Here is a 15,126-nt window from a genome sequence, read left to right as displayed (position 1 = left end):
CTACTGCATCTTTCAAATTAGTCCTGCTGCACCTGACAAACTCAGCTGCACTGCATCTGCTATACTTAGCTCTTCTCCATCTTTCAAACTCAGCCCTGCTGTATTAGAGAGCTTAGCTCAGGCGCCTCTTTCAAACTTAGCTCTGCTACATCTTTCTGCTGGCTGCATCTGTACATATATGTAGTTTACGCTGCGAGCCCCTGTATTTCCAGTGAGTAATATGTCAGTTAGTGCCCTGCTCTAGAAGCCTCTGCCAGGAGGAGGAGCCGAGGGAGTGTTCGGCAGCAGCAGCGGCAGCTCCTCAGTGTGTGTGTCGGGTAGACAGTGTCTGTGTCGGGGCTGTGTCTGCTGCAGCATGTGGGGGATACTCGCGGTGACCCCCATATGAGCGCTGGATATATCCTATGGGAGGGTGAACCCACGGCTTGGGCAGGCTCATGAAGCCGACAAGGTGAGTCACACATCGGACTTTCCATTCAGCGCCTCAACGTCAAAGCCAAGCAACTTGGCTGAGAGCTCCGGGCATAGCCATGTGTACCGGGTGTAGTGCAGACACTGGCATGGATGGGCAGATAAGGGGGGCATTTCTCATATACATTTAACCCTTCAGTTGCATGAAGCATTTTAACCTGACCATAGATGTAACCTCTTTTCCCAGTGATGAGCCCTCAGTCATATGTGTGTCCATGGCATCATTTATCTCATTTTCAATGCAGGTAACGATAATTGACAATCTAAACGATCGTTCCCTATGACGTTGGCCGATCCGATAGTAAATTCACAGTATATGATCGTGTATAAAATCGTTTGTTTCTTTCCGATTAATCGCTTTCTCTATGGGACACTTGGTTAATATGGGACGATCGTGATGTGATCTAAACAAGGAGTAAATAACTGTCTGTCTTCTCTGTCTGTGGTGTCAGTATACGTCTGGTGATCAGTACAAGTTACTAGAATTCTTGTCCTGATCTGTATACCTGTCGTGGTTATTCTCGTGAATAATGTTCAGCTCTATGTATTATAGGAGTGTGTATTCTCAAATATTACCCCATCATGTGTGTTATTAGGACATTATCATTACCAAATATATGCTTCAGACATTATATATATATATATATATATACTCCATCACAACTTGTGATCATTGCCGGGTGTTGTGTATTTTTACATTTGTTTTAGTGGCTGCAGAAAATGGGAAAGTTTACTATTATTCAAGAAAAGCAAACTTATTTTCTTTAATATAAATATCAATGTGTATGTATAAGCTCACCAAATTACAAACTCAGCTCTGCTACATCTCTGTGTGTGTGTGTGTGTATGTGTGTGTGTATATGTGTATATATATATATATATATATATATATATATATATATAGTGTGTGTCAGGTGTCTCTGACTTATTTTATGGATGCTTTTCACTGTGTGAAGGTTTGTACAGCAGGATATCTATGTAATATTTATCTATCTCTATAATATGTATCCATCTACCTTTTCACTTCAGCTCTAATTCTTTAGGTGTCTTGTGAGACGTATGGATGATTTGTGCTCTTGTAGTTAGTTTACCTGCACTTATATAAACAGACTGTATGTCATAGATCCATTATAACATTACACATAAAGGTATCAGAAACTGATGTTCAGCTGGAGATATAGTTTTACAAAAGCTTTTCTGAGGATCAGTGTAAAATGTTCTTTCCCAATTTTCTTGAAATGATCTAAGTAATGACACATACTGTAATATATATATACACTCCCTATAGACCTCATTGTCCCTTTGCATCCCCTTTCTCTATGTATCTCTCTTTCCCTATCCTATAGGTAAAGATGGACACACCCCCCCCCCCCCCCCCCATCAGATGCTTCGGACAATGTTTAGGACCTTCATCCTACCCCATCATACAAGTAATGAGATTTTCCCATGGGACATAGAGTAAATCATAGCAATGTCCCTATTGCTCTTTATGGTAAATTCTTGGCTTCTTTACCATTACGATTAGTTCAGCAAGTTACATTGCCATTGCTTTGGCACAAGTATCTCTGCATCTGTAGCCTATTCAACCCTTTTTATGGATCTGCTTCTCTCTCTTGATCCCTATTCAGTTTCTTCAACTCAGAAAGCATAAAAATAAGATTGAATTTACAGAGTTCTTCCATTATTCGGTATTGCTCTGCCCACCTTACCTTAAATGATGATAAACCACTTGCCTTGGATTTGCGATGGACGTAATGATATGCAAATACTTTCCTATTATAAGAAGGCGACTTCTATGTCTTATGTATATATGTATATCTCTGTGGATCTCGCCAGTATAGAAAGCTGACATACCGCAGGTCAGGCTATAGGAGCATAGTGTCTGTTGTATGATAGATTGGTCTCGCAGCATGATGGGAGCCATCTGATGCCATCTATATTATGCCAATTGATTTTGACTTGAGTGAGCCCCTCGCACGCAGAAGAATTAAATAATGATTGATTCTCGGTATTAAACCGGTTTATCGTTAATCTGTCAGATTAATGGTGAACACACATATGTGAACGATCACTATAAAGATAAAATACCATTAAATAGATGCCGCCACCTCATTTATCTTGAACGTGTCTAATTTAATTACCGTTTAATGATGGCACCATGGGAAGACTTAATCCTATTCCTGTTCATATTTTCCATTGTTTTAAACCCAAAACATCAATGGCTAAGAGGACGTCTGAGAATAAATTCTGATGAAATGTTTTTGTTAATTGGGTTTTCATTGTCCCTGGTTAATTGGTTGTATGTAGATCGCAGCATATTGGAGAGATTTTGCAAATTTGTTAGTAAATTCTCTTTTATTTTTCCCAAGAAATGTGCAGCAGCAGCAGGGGGTGTCATTTCATGAAATAGATTCTGCGTGCTTAATTAAATGTACTGGCTTCACAACATCGACAATTCAGCAGGAGTATGTAATATACGCTGTATGTATGATATTTTACAAAATCATAGTGAGGATATTTCAGTTTGTTAAAAATTAAGGTTAGGGTTAATAGCGCCACCTACTGGTAATAATCAATGAATGTGAAACTAGATGTATATAGTGTACATGGTGACTTCAGCTAACCTTCTCACTGGTTCATCATACAGATCTCTAGGGTTTAAAGAGAATTTTAGAATCTATTCTCTGAATATAGAAAACCTCTGCGACACGTGAGGAACATGAAAGATAGCATTAGGATTATTAAAGTGCACCCTGCATGAAACCTAATAAAAACTGTTGTTTTCAGGGCTCAACCAATACTCGTGAGGCTGGATTCACACATCGCGTTTTTGTTGCAGCTTTTTGAGCCAAAGCTAGAAGTGGTTTTAAAAGGAATGTGAAATCTAAAGAAAAATCTTCTCCTTCCACGTAGATCCACTTCTGACTCTGGATAAAAAATCTGCAACAAATACACGATGTGTGAATCCAGCCTTAGGACGTAGTTTATCAATACACAAGGTGCCATTGACAGCCCGCAGCAATGTCATTGCTTTTTTACACGACTGGTAGGGCTTTATTTGCATGAATATTGATTAACCCACAAAGTGACAGCTTACGCAGTGTCCAGGTGTCAGATGCACTTTAAAGATTAACGTTCTGGTAAAATGGATCGCTTAAGGTATATATTTATCCTTCAAGCTGCAGGAGGAGGGGGCGACTCAATCACTTGTAAATGTAGGAAGGTCATAAAAAGCCCTTAAGAATCTGATAGCCTTTGTACTCTGCGGTTTAGATTCCATATTTAATACTATTGATAAGACCTATACTTACCGGGGAATTATTCTCGGCTGCCCATCTAAACATAAGGAGATAAAGTAAGTATGGGAACAAGGAAATAGTAAATGTAAAGCTTAGTATTTCTCCTAATCGAATCTATTTGCGGTTTGCACTCCGTCATGCAGCTTCCCTGACTCTTCATATACATGTAGGTTGGAATGGTCGACCGTGTATGCGAACTGCTATGGAGCGAGGAGAACTCCGAGGAGATCCAATATGGGACGGGTTTGAGTCCAACATTCCAATTCTTGTTTCTTCCAAAGGCAGATAGAGGGGGACAATCAGTCTGGTTGACAATTCCCTAATGTGTATGGCCAGCCTTACAAGTCCAGCGTCTTGTACTTCTCTCTCAATCTTCACATTTTTCACAGTAAAATAACACATAAGGCAAGAATACATTTTTTGAGCTGCTCATGTTTTATGTAACCACAATTCATAAGCTTTCTAAGAATCCCTGGCAGCTCGGTTGATGTCTTCTGTCAACAGCACGGCAAGACAATTCACAACCCTTTAATTATTATAGTTCACAGAACGTCTTGCTAGCCAAAGACTGGAAAGACATGTTCGTTTATGGTAACATATAAATATAATATTTCAGCCCAATACGACAAATTGGACAATAGATGGACTGTGCATAACCCTAGAGTGTCTCTGACATTCAGAAGAGTTTTATATTGCAAAGCAAATTGTGATCCTCCTCCTCTGTAATAGGAAAGGTAGGGGATCAAACCCTTCTCTGCTGTGCCAGTTACACCAGCTGCGCAGTTTGTGTTCTAAGGTGTCAGATCTGGCTCCCATACTGAAGACGGAAGCCTAGGAGGCGGAGAAGGACGCTCTGTCTCTTAGGGTATGTTCACACGTTCGATAAAAAAACAGCTGAAAATTACAGAGCGGTTTTCAGAGAAAATAGCCTCTGATTTTCAGATGTTTTTGAAGCTGAATATGTTGTCTTTTCAGGCGTATTTTGAGCCGTTTACTCCCCGAAATACGCCTGAAAACTCTGCGTGTGAACATACCCTTACTGTCTAGTGAGCACATGGACCACGGAGGATCTGTGCTTTAGTTTGACATCAAAGTGATTTTGAAAAATGATTATATAGCAAACTCCTGCACTATAATAATTTTTATTTTATAACTGGAAATACACTTTAAATAAATTCAGACCCCAGACCTGACCCCGTATATCAATCAGATCCGAGACCAGACCCCCAAAACCAAATAAGGCATTAGACTGGACCCCCTAAATAAATTAAACTTTAGATCAAATCCCCCTAAATAAATCAGACATCCCACTAGACCCCCTAAGTAAACCAGATCTCCAACCAGACCCTCCTAAATAAATCAGACCCTGACCCCCTAAATAAATCAGACCTCCAACCAACCCCCCCCCAGTAAATCAGACCCCCTAAATAAATACAGACCCCAGACACCATAGCCTAACACTGTTTTGCGTCAGGACCCACTTAGGCGGTGGTGATGCCAGGTGTACAAAAATAACCCGGTAGCCGTGAGGCTGCCTGTTACGGCGTTCTCTATTGATTTTGATTTGAAATCCAATAAGTAACAGCCTACATAAAAAAAAATATATATATATATATATATATATATATATAATCTCTTCTTAAGCATCTGAGACAGGTTCAGACATCCCCATGCCCACCCCTCTTGTGTGCGCTTCACTGGGTGTCAGTGAGACATCTCGCCAGGCATAGGAGTTTTGTGGCGTAAATAGTACCTCTCCATATGTTCTATTACAGCATGGTAAGCTGACATAGGGGGTCCAATATTTGAGAACCCTCCCTTTGACTAGCCCAGCTCTGGAGGACCATGGGCATACAGTAGATCCCCCCCTCCCCCTAGATGAGCTTGCATGCAGGTAACCTACAGTATGAAAAGGTGTTTCCACACCAGACAAAAGCCCTGTCCTACATGTGGAGCTTCTCCCACTAAAGTACAGCCGTCATTAATCGCGAATGACGGGGTTTTACCTTAAACAAATTAAATATTTGTCGCCTGCTGTAATGTGTATTTTGCAGTTTTTTACAATAACTGACTAAGATCACAAATTCAATAGAAAATGGTAATAACATTACAGCTGTCGAGAATTGCTGCGTTTTCTGAGGCATTTTACACAGGCTTAATGCTTATCCTTATTTGAGAAAAACCAATGATTTCACCCCGCCGTGCACTGGAATACTTATCAATACCAAGAGCCAGCGCCTAGGTGAGATCTACGCTATATTAAATAAGTCGGTGCTATGTAAACGGTATAGTCTAAACTTTCAGAAGAAGCGGCCCCTTAGACGACAATTGGGGCATGTGGAAAGAGCTTTCTAATATGCACCTGTTCCGATTTGACCTAATTGCAACAAATTGGGGGGCATTGGAGGAGGGTCCGAAGTCCAGATGTAATAGAGAATGTCTGCTAGAAATCCAAATTTAGATGAGGTTCATATCAGAAAATTGTATCTGTCTGAAAAACTGTCTGTGAGGCAACATTTGATTAAAGGGGTAAAGCACAGGCCGGGGGAACGATAACTGTAGTGTCCGTCAATGGATTTACTGATATGAGTTTCTACTTTATCTCACGTGTCTCCACTTTCGAGACCTTTGGAAAGATTTCTGCACATGTGTTACATCAGCAATTCTTATTATAGGTTGCACTTGTATAAAATTTGCAGTGGCCCTTTTAAGGGGTTAAATAGCGTGCTGCTGTCCCAGTAGTTCTAGGCTGTAGGGGTTTATATTAAGCATCTCGAGTATAACCGGCTGCACAACAATGGCTCCATCTAGCGTAATATCCACAATCTGTGTGAGCCAAGAGCAGCCGCTGTTTGTCCCCCTCCTTCGCCCCCCCCCCCCCCACATTTTGATAGTATTTGCGATATGTTTCATGCACATATAAGGGTGTGATCTCCATGGTTCTGGCAGGTCTGACCGCTGCGTTCTGCCAAACCCTGTAGTGTGAATCAAGGTACAGCATATTTATACAGAATTCTGTGATCATGGAAAAATCACCGGGGTGCAGTTTCCAGAAGAACAAAAATGTCTGGTAACCTGTAAAAATAATAGCCGCAGTTCCCTCATTTTTCCATATTTTATTTTCTTGAATAACTTCATGTTTTTTTTTCTACTTTCTTGATGAGTTACAGTGAAATTAAATAGTGTAAAAAATAAACTAGTCTACTTTGAGCACACGATAGGATTGCTCGCTTAAAAGGCCGGATGAGGTTGAATGCCCCTCCAGTTTGACAGCTTTTCCGATGTCGCTGCTCCTTCACATTTTTGAAATTTTTAACTTGATTTGTTTCAGCGAAGCTCCACCTTGTATCCAATAATATCAAGGTAATGGCACAAGTAGCAATTGCATAGTATAATGTTATCAGAATTGTGCCCCCCCCCCCCCCCCCAACAAATCCCAGTCCATGGATTTTCCTCTTTTTCTCCCAAACTCCAAAAATTATGCTTTTGGTTATTTAGTTTATTATGTAGACTATGTGTTCTTGAGCTCATGGAAATAAGATTGTGAGTTCCATGGGGACAGGGAAAAAGGGGACTTAATTGTGGGTTCAATACGATGGCGCTAAGCAAGTATTAAGTAAAGGCGATATTTGGTGGTATTTAAGGGTTTACCAATGCATAACTTCTATAGGCCAGTTTTATTTGGCCGTAATACAGAGCCTGGACCTCCAGTGGTTCTACTGAACCCAACCTGGATCACTATATAGAATTCTTTGGTGATCTAAATTTCAGCAGGACTGCAAGGGGTCAGGTGTGGCAGCTGTAATATGGACCCTAACAAGGAGCCATATTATGTCCATGTAAAACTGACATCTGTGTTGAATAAAATAGAAAAAAAAATCCTGACTAATCACCTTTTTGCATTTAGTTTTTCTGTCCTTCTTGTTCTAATATGTGAATGTGATGTCATCAGGTGTAACTCTGTACTAAGTCCACCTTATCTCTAGTATCACTAAGTTGTAACTAGATCACACACACTCAGGTCCATAAAACTATATGGGTCTGTTTCTGGAATGCTCAGCAAAGAGAAGAACAAACTTGAATAGGAAACTAAAGTGCCAAGTGTCATACAAAATGTGACACGCTCTACCTGTTCTGCTTTTATGGGGCAATTAAATCCACTGTAAACTGCAATTATTTTATACATGCAGTGTATATAATAGATCTGAGCCCACGGCATATTAATTGGACTTTGAGCTGCGGTTTCAAAGATTAAGCTAGCGGCTCAAAGACGTCATACTTTGTCCATTGAAGACATCAAATGGTGCCATAGATGCACATAGGCAAGAATTTTCTCCCATCTTCTACTGCTGATTCACATTCTGACAAACTCATCGAACATGCTAATAAATGGGTCCAACCTCTAATTAGCAGCCAATGACGTCTGTTCCATTTTTAAGTAGCCTTCTAATGGCCGGTACCATCGTGAAATATCTGTATCCCAAATTCTACCAGATTTATTTTTTTTTTTTTCTGAACCATAGTGTATGGCAAGTGTGTAGCTTGAATCTCCTGGGCCAATATACAAAATGTGGGCCAAGATCCTGCAACCATCAGAAACGGTGTAGCAGAGGGGATTTGGTGCCACATTGGCCACCTATTCAACTTTCCCTCGGCAACTTTACCATTTGTAGTTAGATACCTTTGGAGCCAACAACATGGAGATCATGTTCAGTATTGGAGACCCCAGGTATTTAGCGGGAATTTGTAACATTGGCATACAGGTATGACTGGTAACAACCTTCATATGGAGAGTTTTAGGGGCTGCTTAGTCAGTTCTTTGGCTTCTTTCCATCCAGTACTGTAGTCAATGTGTGGACATCATAAGCCTAAGAAAACAACTTTTCAGGACTTTGTGGTAGTGGCAAAATGAATACAGGAAATGATAGAATAATTTAAAGGACTCGTAAAAACGTACACTTCTTCTCTTTTTTTTTTTTTTTTTTTTTGGTTCGATGTTCGCAAAAGTGTTTGCAGCAAATGTATGACATTTTCACATGGCGTTTCCGAAATTTGGCAACTTGACCCTCATGATGGAAGCCTGTAAGATGTGGCTGGGCTGCGGCAGGTGTGCACCTCCTTTGTTGGTGATTTGTGGCACAATGTAGTGATAAATATCAAGTATAAATGGCTTACACACCATTGACAATGTGGACGGTATTTGGACCAAAAAGCTGAGCCCTTCCTGTTTGGACAACAGGATCCAGTTTTTTGTTGCCCAAGCCTTCCTGCAGCAGCAGCCGCAACTAATCGGAACATGAGCCGCAACCCTGCACATGGTTTAGGGATTTAATAGCATGGTCAAAACTCAAGAGTGTTTAATCTCCACATCCTTCAATGGAGAAAACCCATTTAATGTCCTGTTGTGGCTCCTGGCTCAGCCCTGGGTATAACTCACCCACATAATATAATTTTCCTTAAATATAATTTATATTTTTCCTTTCTTTTAAACAAGTTTCCTATATCCCTATGATCACAATTCCTTGGAATACCCTCAAAAGAAGTTCTTGTATAGTATTGCATAAGAGAAACCAGTTACATAAACCACAGAAATGATATTTATTAGTGTGTGGGAGCTCTAATCTAAAGCGCTTAAGTCTTACAATTTGTAATTTGTAAATCGGCAGCTAAATGGGGGCTTGTAAAACCAGGCAATCAAAAGTCATTTGTAGCCATTCTCTGCAATTCCTGCTTCTTTTTTTTTTTTTTTCCCCTCCTAGAAATCGAGATAATTTTTTTGCTAATGCACCTAGAATTGAGCGCGTTTTTACAAGCCTCATAAACCTCACCTACATTTTATGAGAAGATAGATCCTGTCAAAGTTCCAGGTGGCTCATCTCACTTATTTTCCGCTTTATGTTTTTACAGGAGGCACTAAAGGGGTATGTGTATACAAACTAATTTGTCTTGTTAGAGATTTGTTTAATTTTACACAGAACAGGACTTGCCTACACCTTCCCCTAACCCCTTGTGCACAGTCTGGGAAGTTATATAGCCATGAAGAATGAGTCGGAGAACTCTGTGCTATATCTGACCATGTATATGAGGACTTCGGTGTCCTAGAAAAGGTTTTATAGTGTATCGGAAGTTGTTTTTTTTATTTTTATTTACAAATATGAATATCAAGATTTCTAGAGATATTTGAGATAATGTAGCGAACATGGATGCAGATTTAGTTCTTAACTTCCACTGAATGTCCACCATGGTCTGACTATGCTTTAAAGAGGCTCTGCCACCACATTATAAGTGCCTATATTGTACATGATGTGATCGGCGCTGTAATGTAGATTACAGCAGTGTTTTTAATTTAGAAAAACGATCATTTTGAGATTGAACCTATTTTAGCTTTTAGGCTAATGAGTTTCTCAATGGACAACTGGGCGTGTTTTACTTTTTGACCAAGTGGGCGTTGTACAGAGGAGTGTATGACGCTGACCAATCGGCATCATACACTTCTCCCCATTAATTTACACAGCACATAGTGATCTTGCTAGATCACTATGTGCAGCCACATACATACACACACACACACACACACTAACGTTACTCAAGTGTCCTGACAATGAATATACATTACCTCCAGCCAGGACGTGATGTCTATTCAGAATCCTGACACCTCTAACGTTTGTGTGAGATTTACAGCAAGGCAAGCGTAATCTCGCGAGATTACGCTGTAAACTGTTTTTTAAAATGAGATTGCGCTTGCCTGGCTCAGCCTTTGAAATAGCTAAAAGTATAATTTGAAAATTACAACCGTCCTATTTTGATAATCTAGGAAGTCCATAAGAGGGGATAGTCCCTATACATGGCCAAATCTGACATCATTATGATTGTGAAGGCATATGTTATCTATTGCCTATACCCCCAATACAGCTACAGTCATGTAATAACAGTTTCCCCGTATTGGTGCCTGTCGTTCCCCGTAGTCCTCACCCAACAGTTATGACAAATATTGTACATGAATTTGGTCCTAAAACACATTCCGATAGCAGCAGAGCGAAAGCTCTTGTGCCTGATTAATCACTCACATACTTGTTAATGGAATGGATGACATGGTGCTTATCTTTCCTCACCATGGACTTGCTTTTATCAGCTCTCTGTATAACATATTTATAAATGTTTATGCTAAAAGCCTGGTAAAAATTATTCATCTTACCTTGATTTGACACTTCTCCTTGTTAACCCTTACATTTCCAAGAGGCCCTGTAGGGAGATTGCATGGCTTCCAATCCTTATGATTAACGAGGAAACTTAGAAAGGAAGTTACTTGAAGGATTGCCTCCATCTCGAGGGTTTCCTTATGCAATTCTTGCCCGTTCACCCATGTTGGGGCAATCTAAAAGCCAAATGATACACATCTCCAAAACCGGAAACATTGTTTCGAATGGAGATAAGATCATCTGAACTTGCCAACTTTCAATGTCCACACCAAAAAATTGTTCAGTATGAAAAAGTAGAGCAAGTCCAGTTCTTCAACACCGATCTGACCATCAACTTTGATTCCCCGAATACTTTGGGATATCTCTAAAAAAAAGGAGCATTCTTCCATTTGGTTACCTGAATTTACATTCATATAGATGCAAAGACCTGCCTATATGGGAGAATGCTCCGGAAATGTGAATTGTTCAGAAAGTTTGACCATCTAAACTCTTGGAATAATGTATGCCTACACCCGGTGTAGACCAACATGCAAGGGGTGACGGGATGCAGGATTATAAATTGAGATTGGAATCACACATGTTGTTTTTGTGGCTTTTTATTGATCTGAACACAGGAGTGGATACATAGGAGAGAGGAGACATATCAGTCTTTAATTTATACTTTTCCTTCTTTTGTAATCCACACCTGTGGATTCATAAAGTTGCCACAAAAACAGCATGTGTACTTCCAGCCTTAAGCTAATAATTTAGTCTTTGCCACTCTGCGTAAATGCAGCACATTTTGCCTAAGGCCCCATGCACACGAACGTGCTTTTGCGGCCGCAATTCCCACAAAAATCCACGGGAGAATTGCGGCCCCAATCGTTCCTATGGGGCCATGCACACGACCGTGGTTTTCCCGGTCCGTGTATGGCCGCGGAGCCTGGACCGCAGAACACAGCCGTAATAAGGCTTGCCCGTTCTTTCTGAGGTCCGGGCTCATTGAAAATAATGGCCGCGGTTATGTGCACAGCCCGCGATTTGCGGGCGGCTCGCGGCTGTCACTACGTGGCCGGCCGACCCGGAAATCACGACCGTGCATATGGCTACGGTCGTGTGCATGAGGCCTGAGGGTACGGTCGGACATGGCAGCAAAATCTGTGTGTTACATGTGGATTTTTCTGTGTATTTCTCTGTTTGCAATGCAAAATTTCAGCACCAAATTGGCCATTATGTGGAATTGAAAAATTTGCAGCAAGTCCTGATTTCCATGCTACACGTGGATGGGGTTCCGAAAATCACGAACGGTAAACGTTTTTTATTGACGAATTGGAAAGCCTTAATCTTTGATTCATTATAATTAATATATGCCTATAGCTTAAAATACTAAACACATCTACAGCATGTACTCTGACCTCTAAAATTATGATTACAATTGCAAAAAACTGTACAAGCTCCTTTAACTTCAAAAACAATCAAATGCTTCTTTTTTTTTTTTTCCCACAGACCCTGGACAATCTCTATTATTTTTATTGATTGTCTAGAAATTTATGGATGGTTGGCAACCCTGCTTCCAAATACTGGAGTGAAATACTGCCTTGAGATAGTGGCCTTAGGGTGCATTGACATGGCCATATTTTGGCCTATGTTTGGTTCACACCATGTTTGGGCTCTAAGTTTGAATATTTGCCAGGGAACTCTCCCTATGCATATGTAGAGACTTTCATTTATCCCAAAAATTTCAAAAGAGTGCCTATATGTTTGGCCAGTATACAGCATCTATTGTATTGAAAAGCACTGCCAACTATGATTTTCAAAACCACTGCATACAAAGAAAGTATACCACACAGTAATTTTTTGTTTGATTTATTTAATTGAAAAACAAAACAAACAGACCCATGCAATTGTATACCTAGTTGCATACATTTGGCGGATTGCTTCAAACTATCCTGCCAATCGTAATTCCTGAACCCAGTGTGAACTTGGCCTTCGGTCCATACATTTCTTGCCAAATTTAGGAGTGGACCTATCCGAAGCTCTGATAGAATGTCTTTGGAAATAAGTTTAGACCTAACCTAGACCAAAAATATAAAATTTAGACGGGTACTAGTCTTGAAATGAACTATCCTGCTGTGTCCCATATAAATATAAAGGACAATACAACAAACTAAATGTATTATTTAGCAATAAAGGGGTTGTCCAGTTTAGAAAACCGATTTTCATATATCCTTGTAGGGAATTCTGTGATAATAGAGGTGGTCGCCTCTTCAGGACCCTCAACTTTTGGCCAAAGTGGTTACAAAGAGCGTCTCTCGCCGTCCTGTTCTGCATTACAGCAGAGGATACTTTGATCGGCTTATTATCAAGGGACCCTTTTAACAAGTAGGGATTGTCCAAAGCAAACAACACCTATAATAATACAAGAAATGATTGCCGTGTGTGATCTCACTTATTACGCATTAAAGGAGTTATCCGAGTGTTTTCAAATTTTGCAGGAAGGCAGAGGGGAGGGTAAAAAACAAAAAAAGTAACAGGTGCTCAGCCTTTGAAATGCGCCCCCCCCCCCCCCCGATCCATCGCTTACACCCCATTTGCCGCTGCTCTCGTCCAGGAACACCTGCAGTGGTCATGTGCCGCTGCAGCCAATCGCTTGTCCCAGCGGTGGTGCTGCCATAAACAGCTTGTGACGGCTGAGGCCAGCGATTGGCTACAGCTGCACGTGACCAGTGCCGGTGCATCTGGGATGGGAGCGGCGGTGAATGGGGTGTCAACACAGGAGTTGGAAGTGTTTCAAGAGATTATTTTATGCCCTCCTGCATAATTTGAAAACTCCTGGATAACCCCTTTAACATTTCTGGTAAATAAATAGTTCAGTGGCATGTGCTAAAGTATTCAAAGAGTTAATAGGATATCTGTAACGTGAAGTAATTTGTCTGTCCAAACCACAAGCTGAAACATCTCGCTTATAAAACTTGCACAGCGTGTTCTTTATATTTGACAGATTGTAAAAGGTAAATATGTCTTTGTGTATATGCAGGAAATGATGTTCTGGGGATGTATCTTTAGTATTCAGAGTGTTAATAAAGAGACCCAGACATTCACCATTGTGAACCCACACTTTCTGCAGATTTGTATTCACTAGTTGAGATACAAGGGTACTGTCTAAATATGTCTGCAGGTGTAACACTTCGGTTATAATGTAGGTTGCTCTTTATAAAATGCATTGGTTCAAATGTAGGTCTAATGACTAGATATCATTTAAAGGAAACCTACCAGAAGAAAAAAGCCTTAATAACGATGTGAAATGATTTTATACTGTTATGATCACTTGAGGTTAAAGGCCCAAAGCCTGCAGCTACACTACTGAGAGAATATAACATTGAGTGGATCAAAGTGCGTGTGTGTGTGTGTGTGGTGTGTGGTGTGTGGTGTGTGGTGTGTGTGTGTGTAGATTTTCGTGTATTTAAATCCACACAAGGTCTACATGAGACGTGACCATATTGCACCAAAGGGGCCCTTTTACACCGGCAAGTGCAGCTGATCAACGAGACATCATTGACCGGCGCTCGTTTGCTCCTGTCATACAGAGCTGTGGATGGGGACGAGCAGTCGTTAGTCCAATCGCTCGTCCCCATACATTATTATCATGTCGGCAGCACATCTCCCTGTTTACACAGGGAGATGTGCTGCCGACAACGATAATATTTAACTTTTTTAAAACTATATGATCAGCAGATGATCGCGCGTTTGCTCGTTCGTCTGCTGACCGCTGCCCTGTTTACACAGGGCAATTTATCTGCAACGAGCATTATATGAACACTGGTCTGCCCGATAATCGCCCAGTGTAAAACCCACTTTACAGAAGGGAACTTGTTGTCACCACAATTTCTCAGAGGTTCAGGCTTTGGGCTTGTAATTTATTAACAACCAATCTATTTGGCAGACACTATAGATAAATCGCTCTGACCTAGATAGTCACCATTCCCTTTGGCCATGTTACGTTGTGTGTTTTTTTTTTTTGTTTTTTTTAAGATTAAATCCGATTTAGGACCAGAATAAAAACCTATCCCTAAGTGGTGTGGTGATTAGGCCTGGACTCCTACTGTGCATGGAGATGGACTACATGGTAAAAAAAACACAGAATTTTGTGAACCTCCCCATTTCGCACCCAAAAGAAA

At 40.6% G+C, this 15,126-nt stretch overlaps 1 protein-coding gene across 1 annotated transcript in view; it reads left to right on the top strand.

Moving 5' to 3' along the window:
* Positions 1-288: 288 nt before the first annotated feature.
* RGMA (repulsive guidance molecule BMP co-receptor a) overlaps positions 289-15,126 on the top strand; it is a 41,055-nt gene continuing 26,217 nt past the window's right edge. The window contains exon 1 of the mRNA XM_075858223.1: positions 289-451. Coding sequence (XP_075714338.1) covers positions 438-451 — 14 coding nt within the window. The 5' untranslated portion in view covers positions 289-437. The remainder of the gene's footprint in view (positions 452-15,126) is intronic.

Source organism: Rhinoderma darwinii, chromosome 3 (assembly GCF_050947455.1).
Source record: "Rhinoderma darwinii isolate aRhiDar2 chromosome 3, aRhiDar2.hap1, whole genome shotgun sequence".
NCBI classification, from domain to species: Eukaryota; Metazoa; Chordata; class Amphibia; order Anura; family Rhinodermatidae; genus Rhinoderma; species Rhinoderma darwinii.
This window is presented reverse-complemented; position numbering and strand designations above follow the sequence as displayed.